The 23,995-nt window shown below is 36.5% G+C and overlaps 2 protein-coding genes across 4 annotated transcripts in view; both read left to right on the forward strand.

The window, feature by feature from the left end:
* LOC107041465 (dynein heavy chain 7, axonemal) overlaps positions 1–17,096 on the forward strand; it is a 43,534-nt gene extending 26,438 nt beyond the window's left edge. The window contains exons 11-23 of the mRNA XM_029126334.1: positions 888–1,671; positions 1,763–1,935; positions 3,404–4,730; positions 6,827–7,007; positions 8,249–8,437; positions 9,719–10,316; positions 11,887–12,097; positions 12,189–12,197; positions 12,287–12,304; positions 13,202–13,439; positions 13,531–13,682; positions 14,989–15,270; positions 16,890–17,096. Coding sequence (XP_028982167.1) covers positions 888–1,671; positions 1,763–1,935; positions 3,404–4,730; positions 6,827–7,007; positions 8,249–8,437; positions 9,719–10,316; positions 11,887–12,097; positions 12,189–12,197; positions 12,287–12,304; positions 13,202–13,439; positions 13,531–13,682; positions 14,989–15,270; positions 16,890–17,096 — 4,369 coding nt within the window. The remainder of the gene's footprint in view (positions 1–887; positions 1,672–1,762; positions 1,936–3,403; positions 4,731–6,826; positions 7,008–8,248; positions 8,438–9,718; positions 10,317–11,886; positions 12,098–12,188; positions 12,198–12,286; positions 12,305–13,201; positions 13,440–13,530; positions 13,683–14,988; positions 15,271–16,889) is intronic.
* A 2,229-nt stretch (positions 17,097–19,325) lies between these two features.
* The window catches only part of LOC107041513 (dmX-like protein 2), a 47,320-nt gene continuing 42,650 nt past the window's right edge, over positions 19,326–23,995 (forward strand). For all 3 annotated transcript variants that reach the window (XM_015262095.1, XM_015262097.1, XM_015262096.1), the window contains exon 1: positions 19,326–19,561. In XM_015262095.1, the coding sequence (XP_015117581.1) occupies positions 19,475–19,561 (87 nt within the window). In that variant the 5' untranslated portion in view covers positions 19,326–19,474. The remainder of the gene's footprint in view (positions 19,562–23,995) is intronic.

The raw sequence follows: 23,995 nt of genomic DNA on the forward strand, positions 1-23,995 counted from the left end.
CCCCATATTTTCCACTTTTCACTCACAGAACAACAGACACTATTTATATCATTAGAATGAGAAAAAAAAATTGGTTGAGGTGGTCTTCTCATGCCATTCCTGCGATAATCATAGTAAGTAAACACGGAGATTATTTGAATCAACAACGTAACACATGACGAATGAATGAAAACACTAACAAAAAAAAACACTAACAAAAACAAAATAAACACGAACACCGTTTGAATGTAAACCTCCATATCCTGTGAGCTCTCGACGGCCCTGGGCCCGCGAGAGTGGGGGAGCCTTGTCGTGACGTCACGCACTCACACATAGCACACGCGCACGCTATTGGTCCTTCCCTCTCTCCCACTACACTGACATGATTTCGCAGGAGTTTCCATTTGGAGGGTCAATTAAGGCTCAGGTGGATTATCTTTCGAACGTGATCTTGGCTGTTTTTTTTATTTTGATGAACCGAAATGATCTCCAATTGCTATTGAGTTTTACATAGCCCTGGAGTCACCAAAAATTATGATTATACAATCAAAAAAACGTTGAAAAAGGCTGAGCATTTTCAAAGGCCGTTTTTGAATAATATTGGGAAATAAACCCAATAGGGAAGAAATGACAAATTAATAATTTGATGTATCTAATGGCTGTCAGGTCGTTAGTTACCATGATAAATTATCCATTCACTATTTCCTCTTTATCGGACTTATTTCTTCATCTTTATTAAAAACTCTCTTTGAAAATGTTCAGTTTTTTTTCTACTTTTTTTGATTGTACAGTCATAATTTTTAGGGACTCCTACGTGATGTAAAATCCAATGGAAATTGTGATATTACATCATTAAGATGGAAAAACAATCGAGATAACGAACATCTCTAACTTGTATTCAACTTTAGGGAAATCTTGCTGGCAAAAACCCGATATGAAGGTGGGTTAGATCGTCTGGGATCGACCCAGCACCAGGTCACTGAGATGCAGGAGACCCTCAAAGGTCTTCAACCGCTCTTGGTCACCGCAGCTCAAGACGTCCAGCGGAGTGTGGCAACCGTCGAGAAAGAATCATCTGAGGTTGCAGCAGCGGAGAAAGTCGTCAAGGTAGATGAAGAGGCAGCAACGGAGGTGGCAAATGCTGCTGAAGAAATCAAAGCAGACTGCGATGCTAAATTGGCTGATGCTTTGCCCATTCTCAACGCAGCGCAAGCTGCTCTGAATACCTTGACCCCAGCGGACATCTCCATTGTGAAGACTATGAAGAATCCCCCCGCGAATGTCAAACTCGTCATGGAGAGTATTTGCATTCTGAAGGAGATGAAGCCTGAGAAGGTTCAAGGGCCTGATGGAAAATCGGTTGATGATTATTGGAAGGTTTCAATGAAGATATTGAGCGACGCCAAATTCCTGGACTCCCTCATCAACTTCGATAAGGACAACATCCCTGAGAAGGTAATTGATAAGATCAAGAAGGATTACCTCACGAATCCCAACTTTGACCCGGAAAAAGTGAAGACATCGTCGACAGCTTGCGAGGGCTTATGCAAATGGGTATACGCTATTACGGAGTATGACAAAGTTGCGAGGGTGGTGGCGCCCAAGAAGAAAGCTTTAGCCGAGGCGCAAGTAGTTCTTAATGAGGCCACGGATAAACTGAATGCCAAACGAGCACAGTTGGCGGAAGTTCAGGTATTTCATCGCGAAAGTCAATGAATTGGATAAAAATTTCAAAAGGCCATTCAATAGATCAAATTTGCTCAATGGTATTTACGCATCGTAGGCGAAACTGGCGATACTTAAAGCGAACTTGGCGTTGAAGAAAGCTGACCATCAGAAAATGATTGATAAAGCTGCGGATTGCGAGCAGAAACTTAAACGCGCTGAGGAATTGATTGGGGGATTGGGGGGAGAGAGGACGAGGTGGTCAGAGAGTGCTAAAGAGTTAGGAGAAAGGTAACAAGTAGAGATATTAATTACTTGATCAATAAGTTGATAGTGAAGTTGAGAAAAGAGATCAGTCATCTCTGAAATCTCTACTCGGAGCGGGATTTTTGGCGCCATTATCTTCGCACATATGAACAATCAATTAATTAAGATTTTATTTTTTCATTTTAATAAATTTGTGGCGACTGTGTCTCCACAATGCCTCTGACTAAAATATTCATTCAATCATTCATCAGTCAATCGTTCATCATTCGACTACTGAATCTAACTAGAGAACAAGTTCACCTAGAACTTACTCTTTACTCACTATTTCTAAATTTGTAAAAAGGAAAACTCAATTGTAAATATAAACTCAATTTCGCTCTACGTCTGGACTCGTCATTCCATGAACTTGCTCACCTCCACAAATTCAATTTAATTGGTAAGTTTATGCAATTGGCAACGGTAACATGAACATCTTCAATAATTTTATGGAAAGGACAGTGTGAATGTGAAGATTCTAATAATTCAATTTAACGGACATCATTGATCAGCAATTAAATTTTATTTTTTATTCCTTTCGAATACTTGTGTATAAAAGTGGAACTTTCTCGAGTAGGTGAGAGCCCACGGTTCGATTACTGACGCTCCTCGAAGAAACAAGAAAACATTTTTGAAAATTTTGAGGGCGGATTTTCCTACGATATTCGGCGGAATGGCCTATGTATTTTTTGTTATTCATTTTCATATTTTTTTGTTTTCCATGGCGCCAAAACAACGACGCCAAAAAGTAACATATTGGTCCCCACACGGAGAGAAAAGTTGGACAAACATTACATAGAAAATCGTGGCCGATTTTACTGTCTGAATGATACTCGTAGAGCAAAATGGAATTTAATTAAAACAACACCTGTTTGTGAAAGATATTTTACGATTTGTTCGGTTAAAAAACGCATCTATTATTGCAAAAATTATCCTCCTGTACAGTAAAATTTCACACACCGGTAGGGTATTTTTTTTCTTGCCCCCATATGAAGGTGATGGGGACGAATGAAAGTGAAATTTAATCCTTTTACCTGACTAAGCTTTTTCCCCGTGTAGTGTGCGATTCAGCTCTCCCCACTACCGCATCGAGAAAATAAATAGAAACAATAATCAGGTTAGAAGGTTAACCGAACACATTCGGTAAAAAATCATTTTTTGTTACAAAACAATTATACGCAATATTGAGCAATCATTCACATTCACGTAATTTTTCATGGAATGCAGGATAAATCTTACAAATCTTACACTTTTTCTCCCATATAGGATGAAAAAGTAATTTGTTCGGGAATTTTTTCCATCCAAATTTCAGCCAATAGGATTGCACTATCGACTGTTATTTTATATAGTCAACACGATATTCGGTATTCCGACTCCCAAAGTCCTCCTTTTCGAATGTAGGTCTTCACGAGAAACCCTGTCTTATATATTTAACCTTCAAAAACCCTCCTTCCAGATTCGAAAAGTTGACCGGTGACGTAATAATAGCCTCAGGCATAGTAGCTTACCTAGGGGTCTTCACAACCCCGTACCGCATAAAGCAGATAAAAACGTGGGTCTCCCGCTGCCAAAGTCTGGACGTGGTATGCACCGAAGACTTCTCCCTGAAAGACGTCCTAGGCGACCAAGTCCTAATCCGCTCCTGGATAATCGCGGGCCTCCCGAGCGACAGTTTCTCCATAGACAACGGCATAATCATAAAGAACGCCCGACGATGGCCCCTGATGATCGACCCCCAGAGTCAAGCCAACAAATGGGTGAAGAACATGGAAAAAACCAACAACATGAGCATAATAAGACTGACTCAACCAGACTACCCTAGGGTCTTAGAGAACGCGATTCAATTCGGACAACCGATTCTTCTGGAAAACGTCCCGGAGGACTTGGATGCAATGTTAGAGCCGGTTCTGCTCAAGCAGACTTTCAAGCAGGGTGGCGCCCTCTGCATAAAGCTAGGTGACTCTGTCGTCGAGTACAGCGTGAATTTCCGTCTCTACATAACAACGAAACTGGGGAATCCCCATTATCTCCCGGAGATCGCTGTCAAGGTGACACTCCTCAACTTCGTGATAACTCCCAGTGGTCTTGAGGACCAACTCCTGGGGATTGTTGTGGCGAAGGAGAGGCCTGACCTGGAGGCAGAGAAGAATTCCTTGATAATTCAAGGTGCAGCGAACAAGAAGCTCCTGAAGGAGACCGAGGACAAGATTCTCGAAGTCCTCTCAGTGTCCGAGGGGAATATCCTCGAGGATGAGGAGGCGATCGGCGTCCTCACGTCCTCCAAAATCCTCAGCAATGACATTCAGGCCAAACAAGCGGCTGCTGAAGTCACGGAGAAGTCCATCGACACCACGAGGTTGCAGTACACACCCATCGCTGAATACTCAACCATTCTCTTTTTTGCCATCGCCGTCCTCTCGAACATCGACCCCATGTATCAGTACTCCCTCGTCTGGTTCGTCAACCTCTTTAAGGCCTCCATCGACAACACTGGACAGTCGGAGACCGTCGAGTTGAGGCTGGCAGATCTCCGGAAACATTTCACTTACTCGTTGTATGTTAATGTCTGTCGGTCCCTGTTTGAGAAGGATAAGCTACTGTTCTCCATGCTCTTGGCGATTAATCTTCTGGATAAGTTGGGCTCGGGGGTTCCCCCGGTTGAGTGGATGTTTCTGCTGACTGGGGGCGTCGGGCTGGATAATCCGCATGCTAATCCCAGTGGTTGGATGCCGGCTAAACTGTGGGATGAGCTGTGTCGACTGGATGATGTTCAGGGGTTCAGGGTGAATATTCATATTCGTATTCAATTAAACAATTTAAGTCATCATCCCGATCAGGATTAAGAACTGTGCACTCGTTGGAAATTGATTTGCCTATTCGTTATTTCAGTCGATTATTCTGTTGTTATGTTTCGATGCGTTCACAACAACGGAGTTGTAGGAAAAAAAAGTTATTTAAGGATATCCAAGTATCTTTTACAGTTTGGTACAGGCCACACTATAGATTCAACCATTTTCAATCATCAAATTTGTCAATTAAGTTGCGTGAGAAAAATTTAAGAAAAATCATGAATATTCAGCATCATTCAAATTACATTTTGCACATAATTATCATTTTTTTAAACATTCGTTGTAGAAAAATAAATAATTGAAATTGTTAAAACTTTTGTAAACTTTCTTTTTCTACGCATGAAATAGATTTCTGGTAAAATTTTGAATATGAATAAATTTGTTACGATTCTGAACAAATGATTTTTATGGTAGAAAAATTGATTGTGAAAATGATTTATAGAAAACGCTCGTAATTTTCAAAAAATGCAATTTTTTAATTATGTCATCAATCTTCCTCCAAAAAAAAACTTTCTATTTTTTTTCAGCTTTATAAAATAGTTTCAAACGGCTCAGTATCGAGATTCAAATTCCGATTTGCAATGTTCAAATCAGTAGCGAAGTGATAAACCGGTATAAATTAATTTTTACTATTGGCCAGTTTACAATAAATATCTCGGAATCTAAGGGAGATAGCAAAATTTTTATTGCAACCTTTTTTGTAGAGCCGATTGAGAGCTACAACGAATATGATTATGAAAATTTCGCTATCTCCCTTATATTCGGAAATATTCCTTAAAAACTCAAGTGGGAGATAAGTCGGTTTTACCACTTCGCTACTGAAGTAATAAAATCATTGTAAAATTTCCCGAAACATAGGGTCAAATGGGGCTCAAATGAAAGCTCTGATGTTCAACTACAAAAGTGAAAAATCATTTCACTGGTCAAAAATATAGCCAAAGTACTTGGATATCCTTGAGGCCCGCGTGTATTATTTTTCGAACGCCATCTTAGTTGATTTTTTTTCATATTGATAATTTGAAATGTTCTTCAATTGCCAATCAGTTTTACGTAGCCCTGGAGTCTCTAAAAATTATGATTGTAAAATAAAACACGTTGAAAAAAAAATGAACACTTTCAAAGAGCGTTTGTGAATAATATTCGGAAATAAACCCGATAGCGAGGGAATTACAAATTAATAATTTACTGTATCTAATGGCTGTTGGGGCGTCATTTGTCACAATAGCTAATGGCTGTGTCAGATCATTAGTTGCCATGATAAATTATCCCGTTACAATTTCCTCTCTATCAGACTTATCTCCTAATCTCTATTAAAAACGCTCTCTGAAAATGTTGAGTTTCTGCATGATATAAAATTCAATGGAAATTGTGATATAGGGGCGGTTGGGGTAAAACGGACACTTGACTTTTTTTTAACTGTTAATGAGGGGTTGAAATGTTGATAAAATTTAATAATTTTTTTTCAATGCAAAAAACAATTCTTTCCCTATGTGGCGAGCTTAAACTAAGCTCTATTTATAAATTTGTTTCTGAGTTATGAATAATTTAAAACAAGTCGACAGTGTCCATTTTACCCCACCCTCCCCTATTTTAGATTATGATGATGGTGAAACAATCGAGATAACATTCGAATGAAAATCCATACAGGCCTTAATCAGCTATTTAACAAGATATTCAACCAGAATTACAAACAAATTATTACAACTAGAAAAACTTGAATAAAAAAAACACCCATGAGGATTTTATGAGCAATTCGAAATGGGAAATTGATGATTTTGAAAATTCTCCTTTTTCAATTCATTTTTTGATGAAAATAAATGCTTTTTTTTCTTCATTCGGAATATGTATTCAGAATATACAGTTAGTGGCTTAATCTCTCGTGACATCTTCGACGCTAGTTCGATCAATACCTAGAATATGTTACGCTATTATTACCCACATCCCAAGATTCTCGTGTATTCTCTCTTCAGCTTTAGGGGACTGAAAAAATATTTAATAATAAATATTTAACTCTACGAATTCATCCTCAGGGAATCCGAGAGTCATTTATCAAAAACAACAATGCCTGGAAAGTTTTCTTCGACGCTAAAGAGCCTCAGACGGCCCCAATTCCTCCCCCTTTCGATGAGTTAACGGGGTTGGAAAGACTTCTGGTGCTACGCTGTGTGCGACCTGATAAAGTCGTGCCCGCAGTGCAGACTTTTGTTGAGGGTGAGTTGATGACTGATATGAGAACTTTGGGTCAAACTGAAACAGTATGACTTCAGCTACTAATTATTATTTATTATTACTATTATTTTTGTTTTGTTCTTGCTTCTGCATGGAAGCTTTGTAATCGCTCAAATTTGAGCGTTCAGTTTTTTGTGTAGAGTAACTAAATATAGTCTAAAATGTCGGAATATGCGATTTTCAGATGCTGTCTGTATGAAGTTTCCAGGTTTTAGTGTTGAAATATGAAACAAGTGACGGTTTCATTGAAATTTCAGGGAATTTTACCATTGAAAATTCGTGGTTTTCGCGAAAAATTCATGGAAATTTTACATTTCAGTTAAATTATCCCAAAAAAATTAATGAAAATTAGGAAAATTCCCGCAAAAATGTCCTTGAATTTTCAATTTTTTGAAATTTCAGAGCAATTGCTTATTGAATTATCATGTTTATATTAAAATTCATGGAAATTTCGGAATCTTCATGGTTCTTCCACTGAAAAATCAGGAATTTCCTTGAATTTTCAGGGAAACTTGAAGTTTCATAGACGTTTTTCCGTTAAATTGAATTCAGTGTCATTTTCTGGAAAATTCAGTTAAATTTTTTCTACAGTGTGTTTTTTTTCAAAATTTTCTTCAATAGGGATCAATCGAATTTCATGATTTTCTTCACGAATATAGACTTTAATAAGCTCTTTTCATTGCCGCCAATTGAAATTCAATTGCTCATACGATTATATGTCAGAATGACACATAAATGTTACCACAAACAAATTCAACGCGAACAAATTTAACAAAATTTCAAGGTAATTACCAACACAGTCTTCGAAATCACTCGAAAAATCAAAGCAAAACAAAATCCAGCGGAAAAAACTTCGAAAATTCGTGCGCAATAATTCTAACAGAAAAATCTAAAGAGAAGAAATCAAACAGAAATTCAAAATATAGTGATTTTTTCCTGTCAAATATGCTATAGAATCAGCGCTAAAAACATCGACTTTTTCAATAGAATTCCAATAGAAATCCTATAGAAACCCCCATAGAATTCCTATAGAATTCCAATAGAATTTTCTAGCAAATTCGCTAGGTTTTCTATTGAATTTTTTCATGCGTGTTGTCTCAAAGAAATTTCAATTACGTGCCCACCGGTTACAAATTTAATATCAAAGTCATAGAAATTCAGTTTGACCGAAGTTTGATGGGTACATTAGAGAGAAAATGTTGATTGAATGAGGTTTGTTTCAGCGGAGCTCGGCCCTCAATTCATCGACCCACCACCGTTCGATTTAGCGTCATCCTACGCAGATTCAAACTGCGCTGTCCCTTTGATATTTATATTAACCCCGGGGGCTGATCCCGCCCAGGTGTTATTGAAATTCGCCGATGACCAGGGATTTGGGTCAAGTCGATTGTTTTCGTTGTCGCTCGGGCAAGGTAAGGAGAATAATAAGATTCCTCAGTTTATTGGAAGCAGGTCTACAGAACTTTCATCATAACAACTCCGTCGTATTCATCACGTGTTACTTTGGAGTTGATTTTTTAAAATTAAGTTTTCTAGACACGAACTCGGTTTGTGCTTCCGAATGGAAGCATTATAATCATTCAAATTTAAGTTTTGGACTTTTCGTGTTATATCGACCCATTATGATCCAAAAAGTCCGAAAATGCAATTTTTAAGCTCGATAGAACTGAAATCTATTTTTTCCCCTCAAAATGTAGGTATTGTCGAGCCCTATCAATCGCCAATAGTTAAAATTTAATTGGTTAATTAATTTTTTAAATTTTTGATAAATTGTTTTTTTCACGATAACTAAAAAAAAATGTTCGGAATTGATTGAATGATGGCTTACAAAATTTGTTTGGATGTCCTTTTAACCAAGTTCGAAGATGAAGGCTATAACAATAATAGTTATTTTGAGTTATTTGAAAATTTGCAAAAATTCTGTATTTTTTGAAAATTAGAATTCCCGGGATATCTTGGCATATCATGCTTCAAATGAATTCAATCATAGCTTAAAATATTTGTTTCAATGCCATTAAGTCGAAGTTAAAAGATGATTACGATAGCTATATTGGTTGATTTGATGTTTATGATGATTGTTGAAAATTTCGAATTTTTCTTGAATTTCCCTGAAAGTGAGCTTTCTGATGGTTTCTTCAAATGTGATGTTTCAAATTCATTCAATTATGTAAAAATAACATTTTTCTATTAACTTTTTATCGAAGGGCTGAGGGGAGAGATAGAACTGCAAAAAAGGCAATTGGTTGTATAGAAGAAAGTGATAATAAGAATAATGATGATGATAACATTCAACTAAGTTGAAAATCCGACAAAATTAGTTGAAAAGAAATCTCATTCAATTTGAGAAAATGAAATAAACAATCAATTATACATGATAGAAGGCAATTATGTGCAAAATAACCATTTGAAAGCATATTGTTAATTTATTAGCAAAATAACTATAATATATTCAATATAAGAGCAATTTCCCACTCGTTTGTAAACCAATGGAATTTGAAGAATTTCTTCTGCATGAAGACATTATAATTACCGAATAATTACATTCTTCGTGGAATTACAAATTGTTGAAGATTATCTTTCAATGTATTCAAATTAATTTTTCTCCAACTTTTTTTTCCGTGTATTCAGAAGAAAATTTCCAATTGATTCCCAAGAACACTCGTACAACCAGCAAAAATGCTCTTCCCCAATAGGTCAAGGTCCCATCGCAGAAGAACTAATAAACAATGGAGTCCGTTACGGTCACTGGATAGTCCTCCAGAACTGTCACCTAGCGAAAAGTTGGATGGGAACGCTCGAAAAAATTTGCGAGGGTCTCGTCCCCGACACAATCCACCCAGACTTCCGACTATGGCTGACGAGTTACCCAGCCGATCACTTCCCAGTGACTGTCCTCCAGAACAGTATAAAGATGACCAACGAACCCCCAAAAGGATTACGAGCCAACATCATAAGGTCGTACCTCAGTGACCCCATATGCGAGCCCGATTTCTTCGAGTCTTGCAAGCAATCGATGGAGTTCAAGAAACTGTTGTACAGCCTGTGCTTCTTCCACGCTATTGTACAGGAGCGACGGAAGTTCGGGCCCATCGGGTGGAACACACCCTATGAGTTTAATGAGACTGATCTCAGGATCAGTGTATTGCAGTTGAATATTTTCCTGAATCAATACGATGATGTCCAGTTTGAGGCGCTCAGATACTTGACGGGAGAGTGCAACTATGGTGGGAGGGTCACTGATGCCTGGGACAGAAGGACTTTGAATACAATTTTAGGGAGATACTATTGCGAGTAAGTGAGACTACACTGATAGAAAAACAGCAGGGGACCTATTCTCGAGTTTGAGGTGAACGGATTTGTGAACGGAAGTGAATGTGTGAATGTGAACGATCTAGGATTCGTTTACATGTGAATCAATTTCGTTGACGGATATCGTTTTCGATTCACACGTGAAGATACTCGTATGAGAATACAGATGACCTCTTCAAGGGAAAGAAAAATTAAACATTAATTGTTTAAATTTATTATAGTTCAATTCTTTGTTTTACAATAAGTTGAAGAATAGATAATTTGTCGAGATACATCTATTCCGATGCACTCCAAATGCAGAGTATCACGACATGTGAAGTTCACGACATGGGAATCAGTGTGCGAGTTGAAAATGACCTCGGTGAACGAAGTTAATTCACATGTGAATTTAGTATTCGTTCACGGAAACGTTCGTTCCCCACCGAAATACGTGAACGGAGCCACTTCCGTTCACAAATCCGTTCACCTCAAACTCGCGAATTGGCCCCCAGAGTTCTCAAACAAGTCGTATGATCGGCACCCGTGGCCCGCCCAATACCTATTTTTAATAGCTGAAAAAATAAATTAACGCATTTTTTTTTACCATTTAATTTACATTTTTGATCTGAGCCATCCTAACGAAACCGATAACTGCTGATAATGATGAGTGAACAGTTGTTTGTTCCGAAGTAAAGTTGTTAGTTCCGAAGAAGTTAATCTCTCTATACAGTAGAGGCTTCGTATAAGACACCTTAGGGACAGTAGGAGAGTGGAATTCCGGGAACCCCTATGCCCCCACTCCGCGCGCCCGTAGAGAGGAAAAAAATAGGATTCAGCGGGTTTCAAATAAAATACCTCGCTTGTTACGCGCTAATTCAATGAAATTTTCATTTTTACTGAATGAATATCGATAACTAACCAATTTATATGTGTTTAATGTTTTGAATTTGTATCACCCGCGTTCCCTTTTCTCTCTAAACATAACCCCGCGTGATAGAATGGCAGCTCATGTTGGGGGATTGTTGGTGAACTCGAGAATAATCACAGACGAAAAATTACGATTTTTCGATGGGAAAAATGAAAAAAAAAATCGATGTATATTTCCATTACTTGAAAAAAGTGGTGTGACCCCCCTTAAGGTCATTAGACCCTCATGATCACTTCGTTCGTCCCTCCCGTTTGATTCTTAACACCGTTTGATCCTTATAACTACTCTCTTCCCGTTGAAAAATGTCCAGGGCCATAGGTATCTTATAAGAAGCCCACGGAGCATAGACATTCGGGAAGCGATAAAAGTGCCGAGAGTGGGGGGTAGGTCTCGAGCGCTCGGAGCGCGAGGTATTTTATAGAGAGGTATCTTACACGAAGCCTCTACTGTATTATGAAAATCCAAATCCCTTAAGGTCTCCAGTTTGAACCTTATGATCCTTTGACCCTTAGCATCTACTTACGCGTTTTTTGTATGATCTGCTCCTATGATCGGCCCCTATGATCATTCGATCTTATGTAAAAAGCCTCCGGTCCCTTAAAAGTAGTTTCGTTATTACCCCCATTTGTTTCTTTTGAATTCTAGTGAAGTTATTGGTGAAGATAAATATTATTTCGATGAGACAACAGACGTCTATTACTGCCCTACGGGTAAAGAATATGACGCTTACGTCGACTACACGAAGAAATTGCCTTTGATCACGGCACCTAGTGTTTTCGGTATGAACGAGAATGCGGATATCATCAAGGATCAACAGGAGACCGATTTATTGTTCTCGTCTCTCCTTCTCACTCAGGTAGTCCTCCTCATACAATTGTCTAGTAATTTTATACTTCCACCTCACAATTTCGATTTATTAATTTGTGTTTTATAAATGCAACTGATAGGAGAGATCGGTGAGAAATTAATTCAATCTCTTCTTTTATTCATCAAATTTATAAAATTAATGTTCAATAATGTTTTTACATCACTTGTACTGCATTAGGATTTATGGGAAATTAAGGTAATTATTCTATGCCGAGGTGACACATTCAATTAATTCTATAAATTTATTCTATTTATTTGGTTTAAATTTTTCTTCATTCTCCTTGAATATTTGTTTTTTATTAAAATTATTCGAATTAAATAAATGAGTTTATTCAGATTTGAACTTGATTTTTTTCATATGCGTTTCCATTCACATCAAATAAATAGTTCTTTCGATATAAAAAATCCGTTAATCCGTAAAGAATTCATTCGTATAGAATAATTCTACTTAAAACAGTAGAATTATTGTATTAAAAAAAATTTTTAAATGTAAATGTAAAATGTAAAAATCCATTAATCCGTAAAAAATTCATTCGTATCGAATAATTCTACTTAAAACGGTGGAATTATTGTGTTTTCCTCTGACCTAAATAATTTGGATAATTATGATTCCTTTATTCATGTTTCGTAGAATGGTATTCAATTCTCTTTTCTTTGTTAATCGGACTCCATGAAAATTCGACGCAAGACGATTGTACTCATGGATATTGCCCATGATTTTTTTTTAGAAAGGATTGAAATGCATCATATGTCTGAGTGCGACAGTAGAAATTCCCTAGAGAACTTTTGTACATTGCAAATTGAGAGCTACAAAAATTTTCTGTACAAAAATTTCGAAATCTTCCTCCATTTTCAAAACATTCATAAAAAAATGAGTCTAGATGAAATACAGTTCCCCCACTTGTTTCATCACTTCACGAAAATGACATAATTTTCATGGAAAAATAATTTTAACACTCTGATAATGTCTTTTAATGCTTCCTCAAACATTAGTTGAGAAAGGTGAGATGAAATTATTTAAAAAATAAACTAATTACGAATGATGAATGATGAGTGAATGAGACAAGTTTAAAATGCAACAATTTTCATTCAGGAAACATCGAAAGCAACCGGAAGTGGTGGAATGTCTCCCGACGAGATGATATTTGCTGTTGCCGGAGATGTACTGAGTAAACTCCCTAAGAACTTCGATCTAGTTGAGGCACTCGAGAAATACCCGACTTCATACAATCAAAGTATGAATACAGTTTTAGTTCAGGAGATGGGGAGGTTCAATAAACTGCTGAGTTGCATCGGAACCAGTCTTGCGAACGTGCAAAAGGCCATCAAAGGCAATCATCCCTCTCTTTAGCAATTCCCATTCAAATATTGCACCCTTAACACGAGACTGTACCAACAAAATATGAAATTGCTTCCTTTCAGGGCTGATTGTAATGTCGTTGGAGCTGGAAGAAGTGGCGGATGCCATTTTGAAGGGGAAAATTTCAACTCTCTGGATGAAAAACTCTTATCCGTCTCTGAAACCTCTTGGAAGTTACATCAATGATTTTTTGCAGAGGCTGCACTTCTTGCAGGTAAGTTTTGGAGATTTTAATTACATGTGACTAGATCGTACATCGAGATTTCAGGGGAATTGGATTCTGTCCAAAATTCAAATTTCTGAATTCGTTGGGGGAATGTAGTTCAATCAATAGTTGAGGCAATTTCGGGTGAATAACACTGCAAGACGACTATTCTTACTCAGTTACATTAGCAGAAAAGAAATTATTCTCAAACAAGACTCAATTCTATGAAAAAATTCGCCTTTTGATGATTACCAGTCTAATTTATTCTATTGACATAACATATTTTATACGGGAATTCCTCGAGATAAATTTTTTACATTGTTTGACACATATTTTTCACGACTTTCTATTGAAAATAACTAAAAAGAAAAAGTTGTACAGAAAAATCGAATTCTATTGATTCTCTATGTTGTGGAGAAGATTTCGACCGAATGTTGGTAGTCAATATTGTTCCAACGTTGGCAGCCAATATTGCCTCAATATTAAATTTAATTAAATGATTCATTGAATTTATTGATTCAACATCGTTGGTAACCAATATTACCCCAACGATAGTAGCCAATATTTTTCCAACGGTCGTTGCCAGTATTGTCCCAAGGTTGACACTCAACATTACCCCAACGTTAGTTGCCAATATCGTCCCGACGTTGACAGCCAACATTATCCCAACGTTGATTGCTAATATTGCCCCAATGTTAGTAGCCAATATTATCCCAACGTTGGTTGCCAATATGGCCCCAACGTTAGTTGCCAATATTGTCCCAACATTGGTAGCCAACATTACCCCAACGTTGGTAGCCAACATTACCCCAACGTTGATTGCTAATATTGCCCCAACGTTGGTTGCCAATATTGTCCCAACGTCGGCAGCCAACATTACCTCAACGTTGGTAACAAACATTGCCCCAATGTTAAAACTTTTGACATTTATCTGAATATTGGTTTAAAAATAATTTTTTTTCAACAACAGATAATGCAATCAATCACATGATCGAACTCGGTCAAGACGGCATTGAAGAGAATATTTTCAATCACAATTGGGATTCATTTAAATAATTCTTTCTACAGTTATCGTCGAAAAACGATTAATTACATACACAAGGCCTAAAAATAGCATATTCGAATTCTGGCGGCCAAAATTCGTTAGTCTCACACAAAAAATTGGAAATTTGCTCTGTAACGTATTCTCATTTTTATTTTTACATAAGAGAACGATATTAAATTGCATTTGAACGTCATCCGTCGAATATTTCTCAATCAGAAATGAAATTACTATCGAAAATATGCAATCATTCACTTATTTTTTGTTCGATAGAGATGGTTTGAAGATGGACCTCCAGCCACCTACTGGGTCTCGGGATTTTACTTCACTCAAGCGTTCCTCACAGGAGCCATACAAAACTTCGCAAGAAAATATCACATACCAATTGATCTACTAGTTTACGACTTTGTGTTTCTCAAGGAAACTTCCTTCGATAAGCCACCAGAAGACGGTGTTTACGTTTATGGCCTCTTTCTGGACGGTGCCAGGTTCGACAGGGAGAAAATGATAATTGAGGAAAGTTTTCCGAAGATACTTTACGACGAAGTTCCCTTTGTGAGTATGAGAATCCGTTCTCTGAGAGTGAAGTCAGTAGTAAAGCGATACAATGAGATAAGTTTTACTTCTACTCTGAGTCTTCGGTTTTTATCGATAAAATATTTATGATTGCTTTACTGATGTGTAAATGTCGCAGATGTACACATCTGAGTTACGGCGTACGCCGGAACGGCCGGAAATGTCCTTAAGGTACATTGTAAGGCAATACCACCTAAAAGTTAGTCTCTATGAATTTCCAGAAACAATTCTAAATGACTTAATTTATTGCATTCTCTCAAGTTACTAAGTTTATATCACTCGACTTCAGCACGGTATGACATAAAATATTGTAGATTACTCCGGCATAAACTTCATTTTCAAAGAATGTGAGTACAACTCACGAAGTGTCAACTTCATATTCGTTGACAACGAAATTTGTGCCTTTGTACTCTAATGTATTGTCTCCATATGTTGTTCATGAGGGTAACAATGACTATTTGAATCACTTTTGTTAATTAATTATTTGAATCAAATATGAAATTATTTCCCGAAATTCCCATTTTTTAGAGTTGAATTTCGCAGAAACTATGTACTATAAAATTTTACAAAAAATTCACCATATTCGGAATTTATCAATCTACCACGGATTTGTTTTTTAAGAACCTCGTAATAACTATTCTCTCGTAAGGTGGAAAAATCAAGTTCGGGGGACCCATAACCCCGGTTTGGTCTATGCCTCACGTGCTAGAAGCCCGCATCTGATTATTTATTAGCTCCTATACAATGTAGTAAAGCTCGTTAAAATTTTTTTAATAGCTAGAGAATATTAGGAACATTACATCAGTAGCGAAGTGATAAAACGATACAAGTCAATTTTGACTATTGACCAGTTTTCAATAAATATCTCGGAATCTAAGGGAGATAGCTAAATTTTTGTTATAACCTTTTTTGTGGAGTCGGTTGAAAGCTACAATAAATGTAATTACGAAAATTTCGCTATCTCCCTTAGATTCGGAAATATTCCTCAAATACTCAACTGAGAAATAAGTCTACTTAAACTGTTTTACCACTTCGCTACTCATATCTATAGAAAAACATGGGGACAATCATAATAAAAAAACCTGTTTTCTAAGGATATACCTTAACACAGTCTAAGATATTCAAACATAGCCTTGAAATGAATATTTAGACTTGCTTTCTTAGTATTATATCACTGCAAATTGGTGACAAAATCGCTTGATTTTGAGATTTTGCACCTGTTCAATAAATTAATCCTTATGATTCATTGTTCATGATCTGTAGTAATATGATGACCAAGAAAAAACAATTCCTGAATTTCATAGAATTAAAAAAACAACATCAGATGCAACTTCGTTAAGAAAAATCATCAGGGACGCATCAGACACTATGAAAACGACATTCATGATCGTATTGTCCAGTTATTTCTTATAGGCGCCGAAAAATCATGAATACAATTTCCCTATTCCCGTTGGATTCGGACATGTAAAACGAGGGTGCAGAAGTTAAACTATCTCCTTTCATCAATTTGCTGTTTTTCTCCCAATAATTTTATTTCTCTTCATCTTATGTCATTTATGAATGGAAATTGAGTTTTTGGTATTCTTGTTTATGAACAGATTTGGCTGGTGCCCATGAAACGCGGAGATCTACCGACTAGTCAGACCTATACAAGTCCTGTGTATAAAACGAGTGAGAGAAGAGGTGTTCTGTCGACCACCGGACACTCGACGAATTTTGTTATTGCATTGCGAGTACCTACAGTGAAGTCCGAGGAGCATTGGATTATAAGGGGGGTGGCGATGCTCTGTCAACTGTCTCAATAAATTTTTCCATTTTAAAAAACATCTAAATCTTCTGTATCACGGAGAATCTTACTCTGTAATAGAAAACCACATTCCTGACGTCATTATGCAGTCATAATATGCAAAGAAATTTTATCTTCAATTTGAAATTTCTTGTCGACGTTTCGAGTGATTTAACACACCGAAAACGTGTGGAATTGCATGAAAAAATTGAATTCCCTATATTTTAGATGTGCAGTTTCATAAAAAATGAAATATCGGTGTGTTGTTGAATCACACATGTGGAATTTGAAACGCGTAATGTGTAGATATAATTACTTATTCTATAATGTGGATAATATGATGATGCACTAATGAGCGTGTAAATACGTATGAAAAAATTCTATAGAAAACTTTTAATAGAAGAATTTTAATAGAATAGAAAAATTCGATGGATATTTGATAAGAAAAAGTCAATAGATTTCGAATTTCTGTTAAAATTTTTCTCTTGAGATTTTTTCTGTTAGAATTATTGGGCACGAGTTTTCTAACCACATTCCTGGGGCCATTATGCAGTCATAATATGCAAAGAAATTTTATCTTCAATTTGAAATTTCTTGTCGACGTTTAGAGTGATTTAACACACCGAAAACGTAGAATTTTATGAAAAAATTGAATTCCCTACATTTTAGATGGGCAGTTTCATAAAAAATGAAATATCGGTGTGTTGTTGAATCACACATGTGGAGTTTGAAACGCGCAATGTGTAGACATGATTACTTATTCTATAATGTGGATAATATGATGATGCACTAATGAGCGTGTAAATACGTATGAAAAAATTCTATAGAAAACTTTTAATAGAAGAATTTTAATAGAATAGAAAAATTCTATGGAAACGAATTCGTTAAAAAATTCTATTGGATATTTGATAAGAAAAAGTCAATAGATTTCGAATTTCTGTTTAAATTTTTATCTTGAGATTTTTTCATTATAGCAATATTCTCTACAGCAATAAGATTGTTATAATTGACTCAGTCAGACTCGTCTAGGAATGAATCGATTGAAGAAATACGATTTTGAAAAAAAAAATACTTCTCTCAAGTAAATGAATATTTAGCGAAAATAATTTTTCCGTACTGATCTTCACTTTTCCTCGTCCGGGAATTGGTATTGACCCTTCCCCAAACTTGTAAAACTGAGAATCACCACGGAAAAATATCGTTCACGCCTAGTGCCATGGGGTTTTTTTACTTGCGTAATGAGCCACTCCTCGCCTTCGGCTCGGACGCCAACTCCACGCGAGTAAAAAACCCCATGGCACTCGCCCTGAAATATAGGGGAGGTTGGGGTAAAACGGACACTTTTAACTTTTTCTTAAATATTAATGAGGGGTTGAAATGTTGATAAAATTGAATAATTATTTTTTTCAATTTTGGGATGAGCCTAAACTGAGCTCAATTGATCAATTTGTTTCTGAGTTATGAATAATTTTTAAAAAGTTTAAAGTGTCCGTTTTCCCCCACCCTCCCCTACTATTTTTTCTCAGTGCGTTGTGAAGAAATAACTATTTTCATCACAAGGCTGAAAACAACTTTTCTGACGAGTGTGAGGGTTGCAGACCGAGGCGAAGCCGAGGAATACAATCACACTCGTCAGAAAAGTTGTTTTCGACCGAGTAACGAACATAATTTTTTGTCATACGGCCAAAAAAAACTTTTCTGACGAATATGATTGCAGCCCTCGTTTTCGGCTCGTGCTGCAAACCTCATATTCACCAGAAAAGTTTTTTTCGGCCTCATGATGAAATATACTATTTCTTTACAATATCCGTAATGACGTCGTTTTACGGACAGTGTGATGAAATAGTACATTACATGCCCGAGCCTTGGAAAACAGATCACCGTCTCGCACGTGCAAGATTGCCTTCCGAGCCGAAGGCGAGGATGGCAAGCACGTGGGGGAGGGTGATATGTTTTCCATGGCGAGGTGTGTATATTAATTTTCGTGTCGAGGGACCTGAAAAACGCCAAATGGCGTTTTTCATGTCCCGTGACACGAAAAAATTATAGGAGAAATATCCGTCCATTCATCCAAAACAAACCCTCAAATAACCCTCCAGAAAATCCTCACTCCGCCCTCACCCGCAGAACCCTCAAACCCTACTCTCCCAACACGAAACATCAACCTCTCCCGTCGGTATTGTAGACCGACCACCTCCCACAACTCTTATTCGTCAGACTTGATTCCATTTAAAGATGGCCGCTGCTCGACCGCTGGATCACTGTGTCACGTCAATTTTCACGAGTCCTTGAAAGAGTGTATCGGACGGATGTTGGTGATTGTGTCCCAGAGTGATTGAAACAGTGAATACATTTCAGTAATATAATTTCAATGATAGAAGAATGAACTAGGGAGTAATGAATTGCCATCAGATACTGAGTGGTGCCTGCAACGCAGGCGACCGCTGCTACGCTGTCGGCTCCGTCGAGGGAATATCATTCACCGTGAGTTTATTGAACGTTTTGACACGTTTTTTTAAGCATGAATTGTCGAATGTCTGCACTTATTGTCGCTTGACTCCCGGAGAGTTTTGCTTCGAGGAGTATTTTTGGGAGAATCATTCATTATTGCAGTCAATCGAGTTTTGGTGCATTAAGTCAGCTGATTAAATGACACTTTCGTACACATCAGAGTGCACTATTTATACTTAACAGCCTCCACTTGTCGTACGTGGCTCGTGCAGGTGTGCGTGGTCTTTATGCATTATCAGTGGTGATTGTTATTTTTCTTTTTTTTTCGTTTATTTTTCGCTGGAGCAATTGATTAACTGAGAGTCGATGCGATCTATTTTTAGGGGGAAGTAGGCGATTTTCTTCGGGAAATGACGACTTATTGATTGTAAAATAGGTTCGGCGACAGGGGCATTTACTTTGTGGGGGGTTGAGGAAAGAATGAGAATTTTTCAATTGATGAAATTTTTTTTTGCATTTTGTTGAATGGGAGACTATTATGAGTTTTAAAATTTCTGGACTATTGGAGTGAGATTTCTCATGCATTGAAGATCGATTATATATGCCTAAGAACGAATAATTAGTGTAAAAAAATTGATTGTTCATTGTTTGTTTGCCCGCAGGCGCTTAGAATGTTAAAAATAGTCCAGGGCCTTCAGTTTTGGAGCTACAGAGGTTTTTTTTTCAAAATTTTTGAAAAAATGTGGACAATAACAATTACGAATTGGTCTTTTTAAATTCGACTCCTACACAGCTAATTTCGTTTTTTTAATGTGAAAAATTGTCCCATTCATGTAAAATAGCCAGAAAAATGTTTCTGAAAGCAACGAAAATATACTTTGAATATTTTGAGCATCATTTTTTTGGTGATTCTACGTTAATGGTGTTTTGTTTAATTCAAAAATTTGTGCCATTCATTTCAAATAGGCAGAAAGATTATCCTTAAAATATTTAAAATATTTTTTTAATGGTTATTGCACACATTTGTTCAAAAATTTTGAAAAAAAAATATTTCTAGCTCAAAAATTGGAGGCTCTGGACTATTTTTAACATTGTAAGCGTCAGCGGGGGAAACGAACAATGAACAATCAATTTTTTTGCACTAATTATTCGTTTTTAAACATATATAATCGATCTTCAGTGTATGAGAACTCTCATTCCAGTAGCCCGCGGCTTTTAAAATTCATAGTAGTCTCCCCTTACATTATTATTGGTGAAAGAATAATCTATTATTCATTTATGGAGGAGTTTTTTTGGTCGATAAATACATTTCGTTTGTTTTTATCGAGAATACCCAACAACGTCCACCTGTCGTATGTGACTGTTATTCTATTTATTTATTTTTCATAATTGATTGATTAATTGAGAATTGATGGATCTATTTTTGGGGGAAAGTAAGGGATTTTCTTCAGGAAATGACAGACTTATTGATTTACATTAAGTTCGGCGACAGGAGAATTTCCGTTTGTGGGGGGATGGGGAAAGAATGAGAATTTTTTAATTGATGAAAATTTTTTTGCATTTTTTTTAATGGGATTTTTTGTACATTTTGTATTATTTTAGGGAATTCTAGCTTAAATTATTGTCGGTGGAAGAATATTCTATTATTCATTTATGGAGATTTTTTCGGTCGATAAATACATTTCATTTGTTTTTACTGAGAACACATAATAACGTCCACTTGTATGTGATTTTTTTTTATCGAAAAAATTAAGCAATTGAAAGTTGATGCGATCTATTTTTAGGGGAAAGTAGGCAATTTTGTTCGGGAAATGACGCCTTATCGATTGTAAAATAAGTTCGGTGACAAGGGAATTTATGTTTGTGGGGGGTTAAAAAACGGATGAGAATTTTTTTATTGATGAATTTGTTTTTACGTTTTGTTGAGTGGGAATTTTTGTGAATTTTGTATTATTTTGGGGAATTCTAGCTTAAATTATTATCGATAAAAGAATATTCTATTATTCATTGATGGAGTTTTTTGGTCGACAAATATATTTCGTTTGTTTTTATCGAGAGCTCACAACAACGCCCACTTGCCGTATGTGACTGTTATTGAATTTTTTTCCATAAAAAAATTGATTAATTGAAAATTGATGTGATCTATTTTAAGGGGAATGTAAGGGATTCTCTTCGGGAAGTGACAGACCTATTGATTTAAAATAAGTTCGGTGACGGGGGAATTTATGTTTGTGGGGGGTTGAGGAAAGGATGAGAATATTTTAATTGATGAATATTTTTTTTGCATTTTTAAACAGGAATTTCTATGGATTTGGTGTTATTCTAGAGAATTCTAGCTTCAATTATTATCGGTGAAAGAAAATTCTATTATTCATTTATGGAGGTTTTTCGGTCGATGAATATACATATTACCTTTCTATCAATCTTCAAAGGTTTATTGTTCAATTCAGTAATGAAATGAGTGGAAGGCTTTAGGTTTTGCTAAATGTTTGACATTTATTATCAATTATCGAGGCTTTAGAGTATATATCGTGCATCAATTCGAAGATCCCAATGGAATCGTCCAAATTATCTCTGCAATTTTATCATTGAATATATCGGTTATTAAATAGAGGAAATCGAAATGAAACACCAGGAAAACGACAACTTCTTATAATTCGGAAATTTTTTTTCGTTATAGTTAAGGGTCGAATGGTCTTAAGTGATGACACGCAAGACCATTTGACCCTCATCTCCAAATGTCTCTAAGGATTACAAAAGAAAGAAATTATTACGACCGGTATATTTATATTCTACATTATCCCCGGGCTATCTATACGGTTAAACCTTAGATATTTTTAAAGTATAAATTACATGGAAAGCAGGACGCTATATGCTATCTTTCAACTTCACGAACCTTTGTACAAAGGAAACCATTAAATAATTATCAGTTCACAAATTAAAAAATTCGGAGGCGCACAGACGGTTACATGACTAAACAACACAAGGACAATACATCACAAGGACAATTCAGCACAGTTTGACTAGTTCGCAATGGATCTCCACATTTCCCACCAAGTCGGGACTAGGATGCCAGTTCATGAATTTAAACTTTTTGGTACACCACATGTAATGATATGGATGACCAGGTAGATGACTGGGACCTCCCATTTTCACCACTTTCCTTCTAAAGGCAATTAATTTATTAAAAATTGAATTAAATATAGTTTTTTCTATAAATTCACGAACATGGCAAGCCAATTAAATTTCACGCCCTACCAGCTCTTGGCATTACCCAGGATCCACGACGAGGATGTGGCTGACATAGGATTCCAAAAAGACCCCAACATATTTTTCTGCGTCGACTTTGACTTGTGCTATTATTGCACTGTGTTATTCAGTCATGTAATCACACGGACTCGAACTCAAGTGGGGTATGATCCAACATCTCCAGTTTTCTTTAGTCGCTAAGGATTGTTTGACCCTTAATTCCACGAGTCTTTGAGGGTCATTAGACCTTCAAAACCGTTTGACCCTCAACCCTAAACACTCTTGAGGTTTATTTGACCCTTGAAATTATTTGATTCTCAACTCCAAACGTTCTTAAAGGTCCTTTGACCCGGTACTCCAAACGTGCTTAAAGGTCTTTTGACCCTCAACCCCAAACGTCTTGAAGGGTTGTTTGACCCTCAAAACTATTTCTCTCACAACTAAAAGCAACCAAATATAGTTATCTAAATTTTTTCCTAAGCTCTTTTCATAAGATTTTTAATCTTTATAATCAATTAATTGAACAATAAAATTAAACGTATGAACAAGTAAAAATAATGACTCCATCATTTTACAATTTCACCACTCGCTAATTGTTTCAAATCATAAAAAAGAAGAATGAACATGGAAAATATTGAAGCTCACTTTAATTTTCTGTCGAACACTCGTTGCAACCTCCATCGTGAGATGAATTTCCTCGAGTTCTTTTCAGTCTAGTAATCGATACAGAGAAAATTAATGTGCTGGAAATTGACTGACGGTAGCATTGTTCCATCCTCGATGCTCTTTTCTCTTTTCCCCCACAACACGTGAGTTTTCAACCCATTAATGATACTGTATTAATGATATCAGATAATGGTATCTCAGAACTACACCTGAAGATACTTAACGCTCGTCAGTCGTAAATTTTTAGATTCACGGTGTTTTTAAATTGTTGATGGTTGAACTCGTTCGAATGTTTATAGGTCGTTGTGACAGTAGTACCAGTGTTGCATTATGTAACTCTTGTAGCAAGTACTGACTAATGTGTTACATGCTGACGATTATTAGAGATGTTGAATAATTTGTTTTGGGAAGAGGAAATAGCAGCGCAAACCGGAGTAAAATGAAACACCAGGGACAACTTTACACAATTCAGGAAACTTTTTTAAAAAATTTTGTTGAGGATGAAACGACCTTTACTGATGTTTGGGGGGGGGGGGGGTACGATTCCTTTGG

Source organism: Diachasma alloeum, unplaced genomic scaffold, assembly GCF_001412515.2.
Source record: "Diachasma alloeum isolate Michigan unplaced genomic scaffold, Dall2.0 Dall_scaffold_00366, whole genome shotgun sequence".
Taxonomy (NCBI): Eukaryota; Metazoa; Arthropoda; class Insecta; order Hymenoptera; family Braconidae; genus Diachasma; species Diachasma alloeum.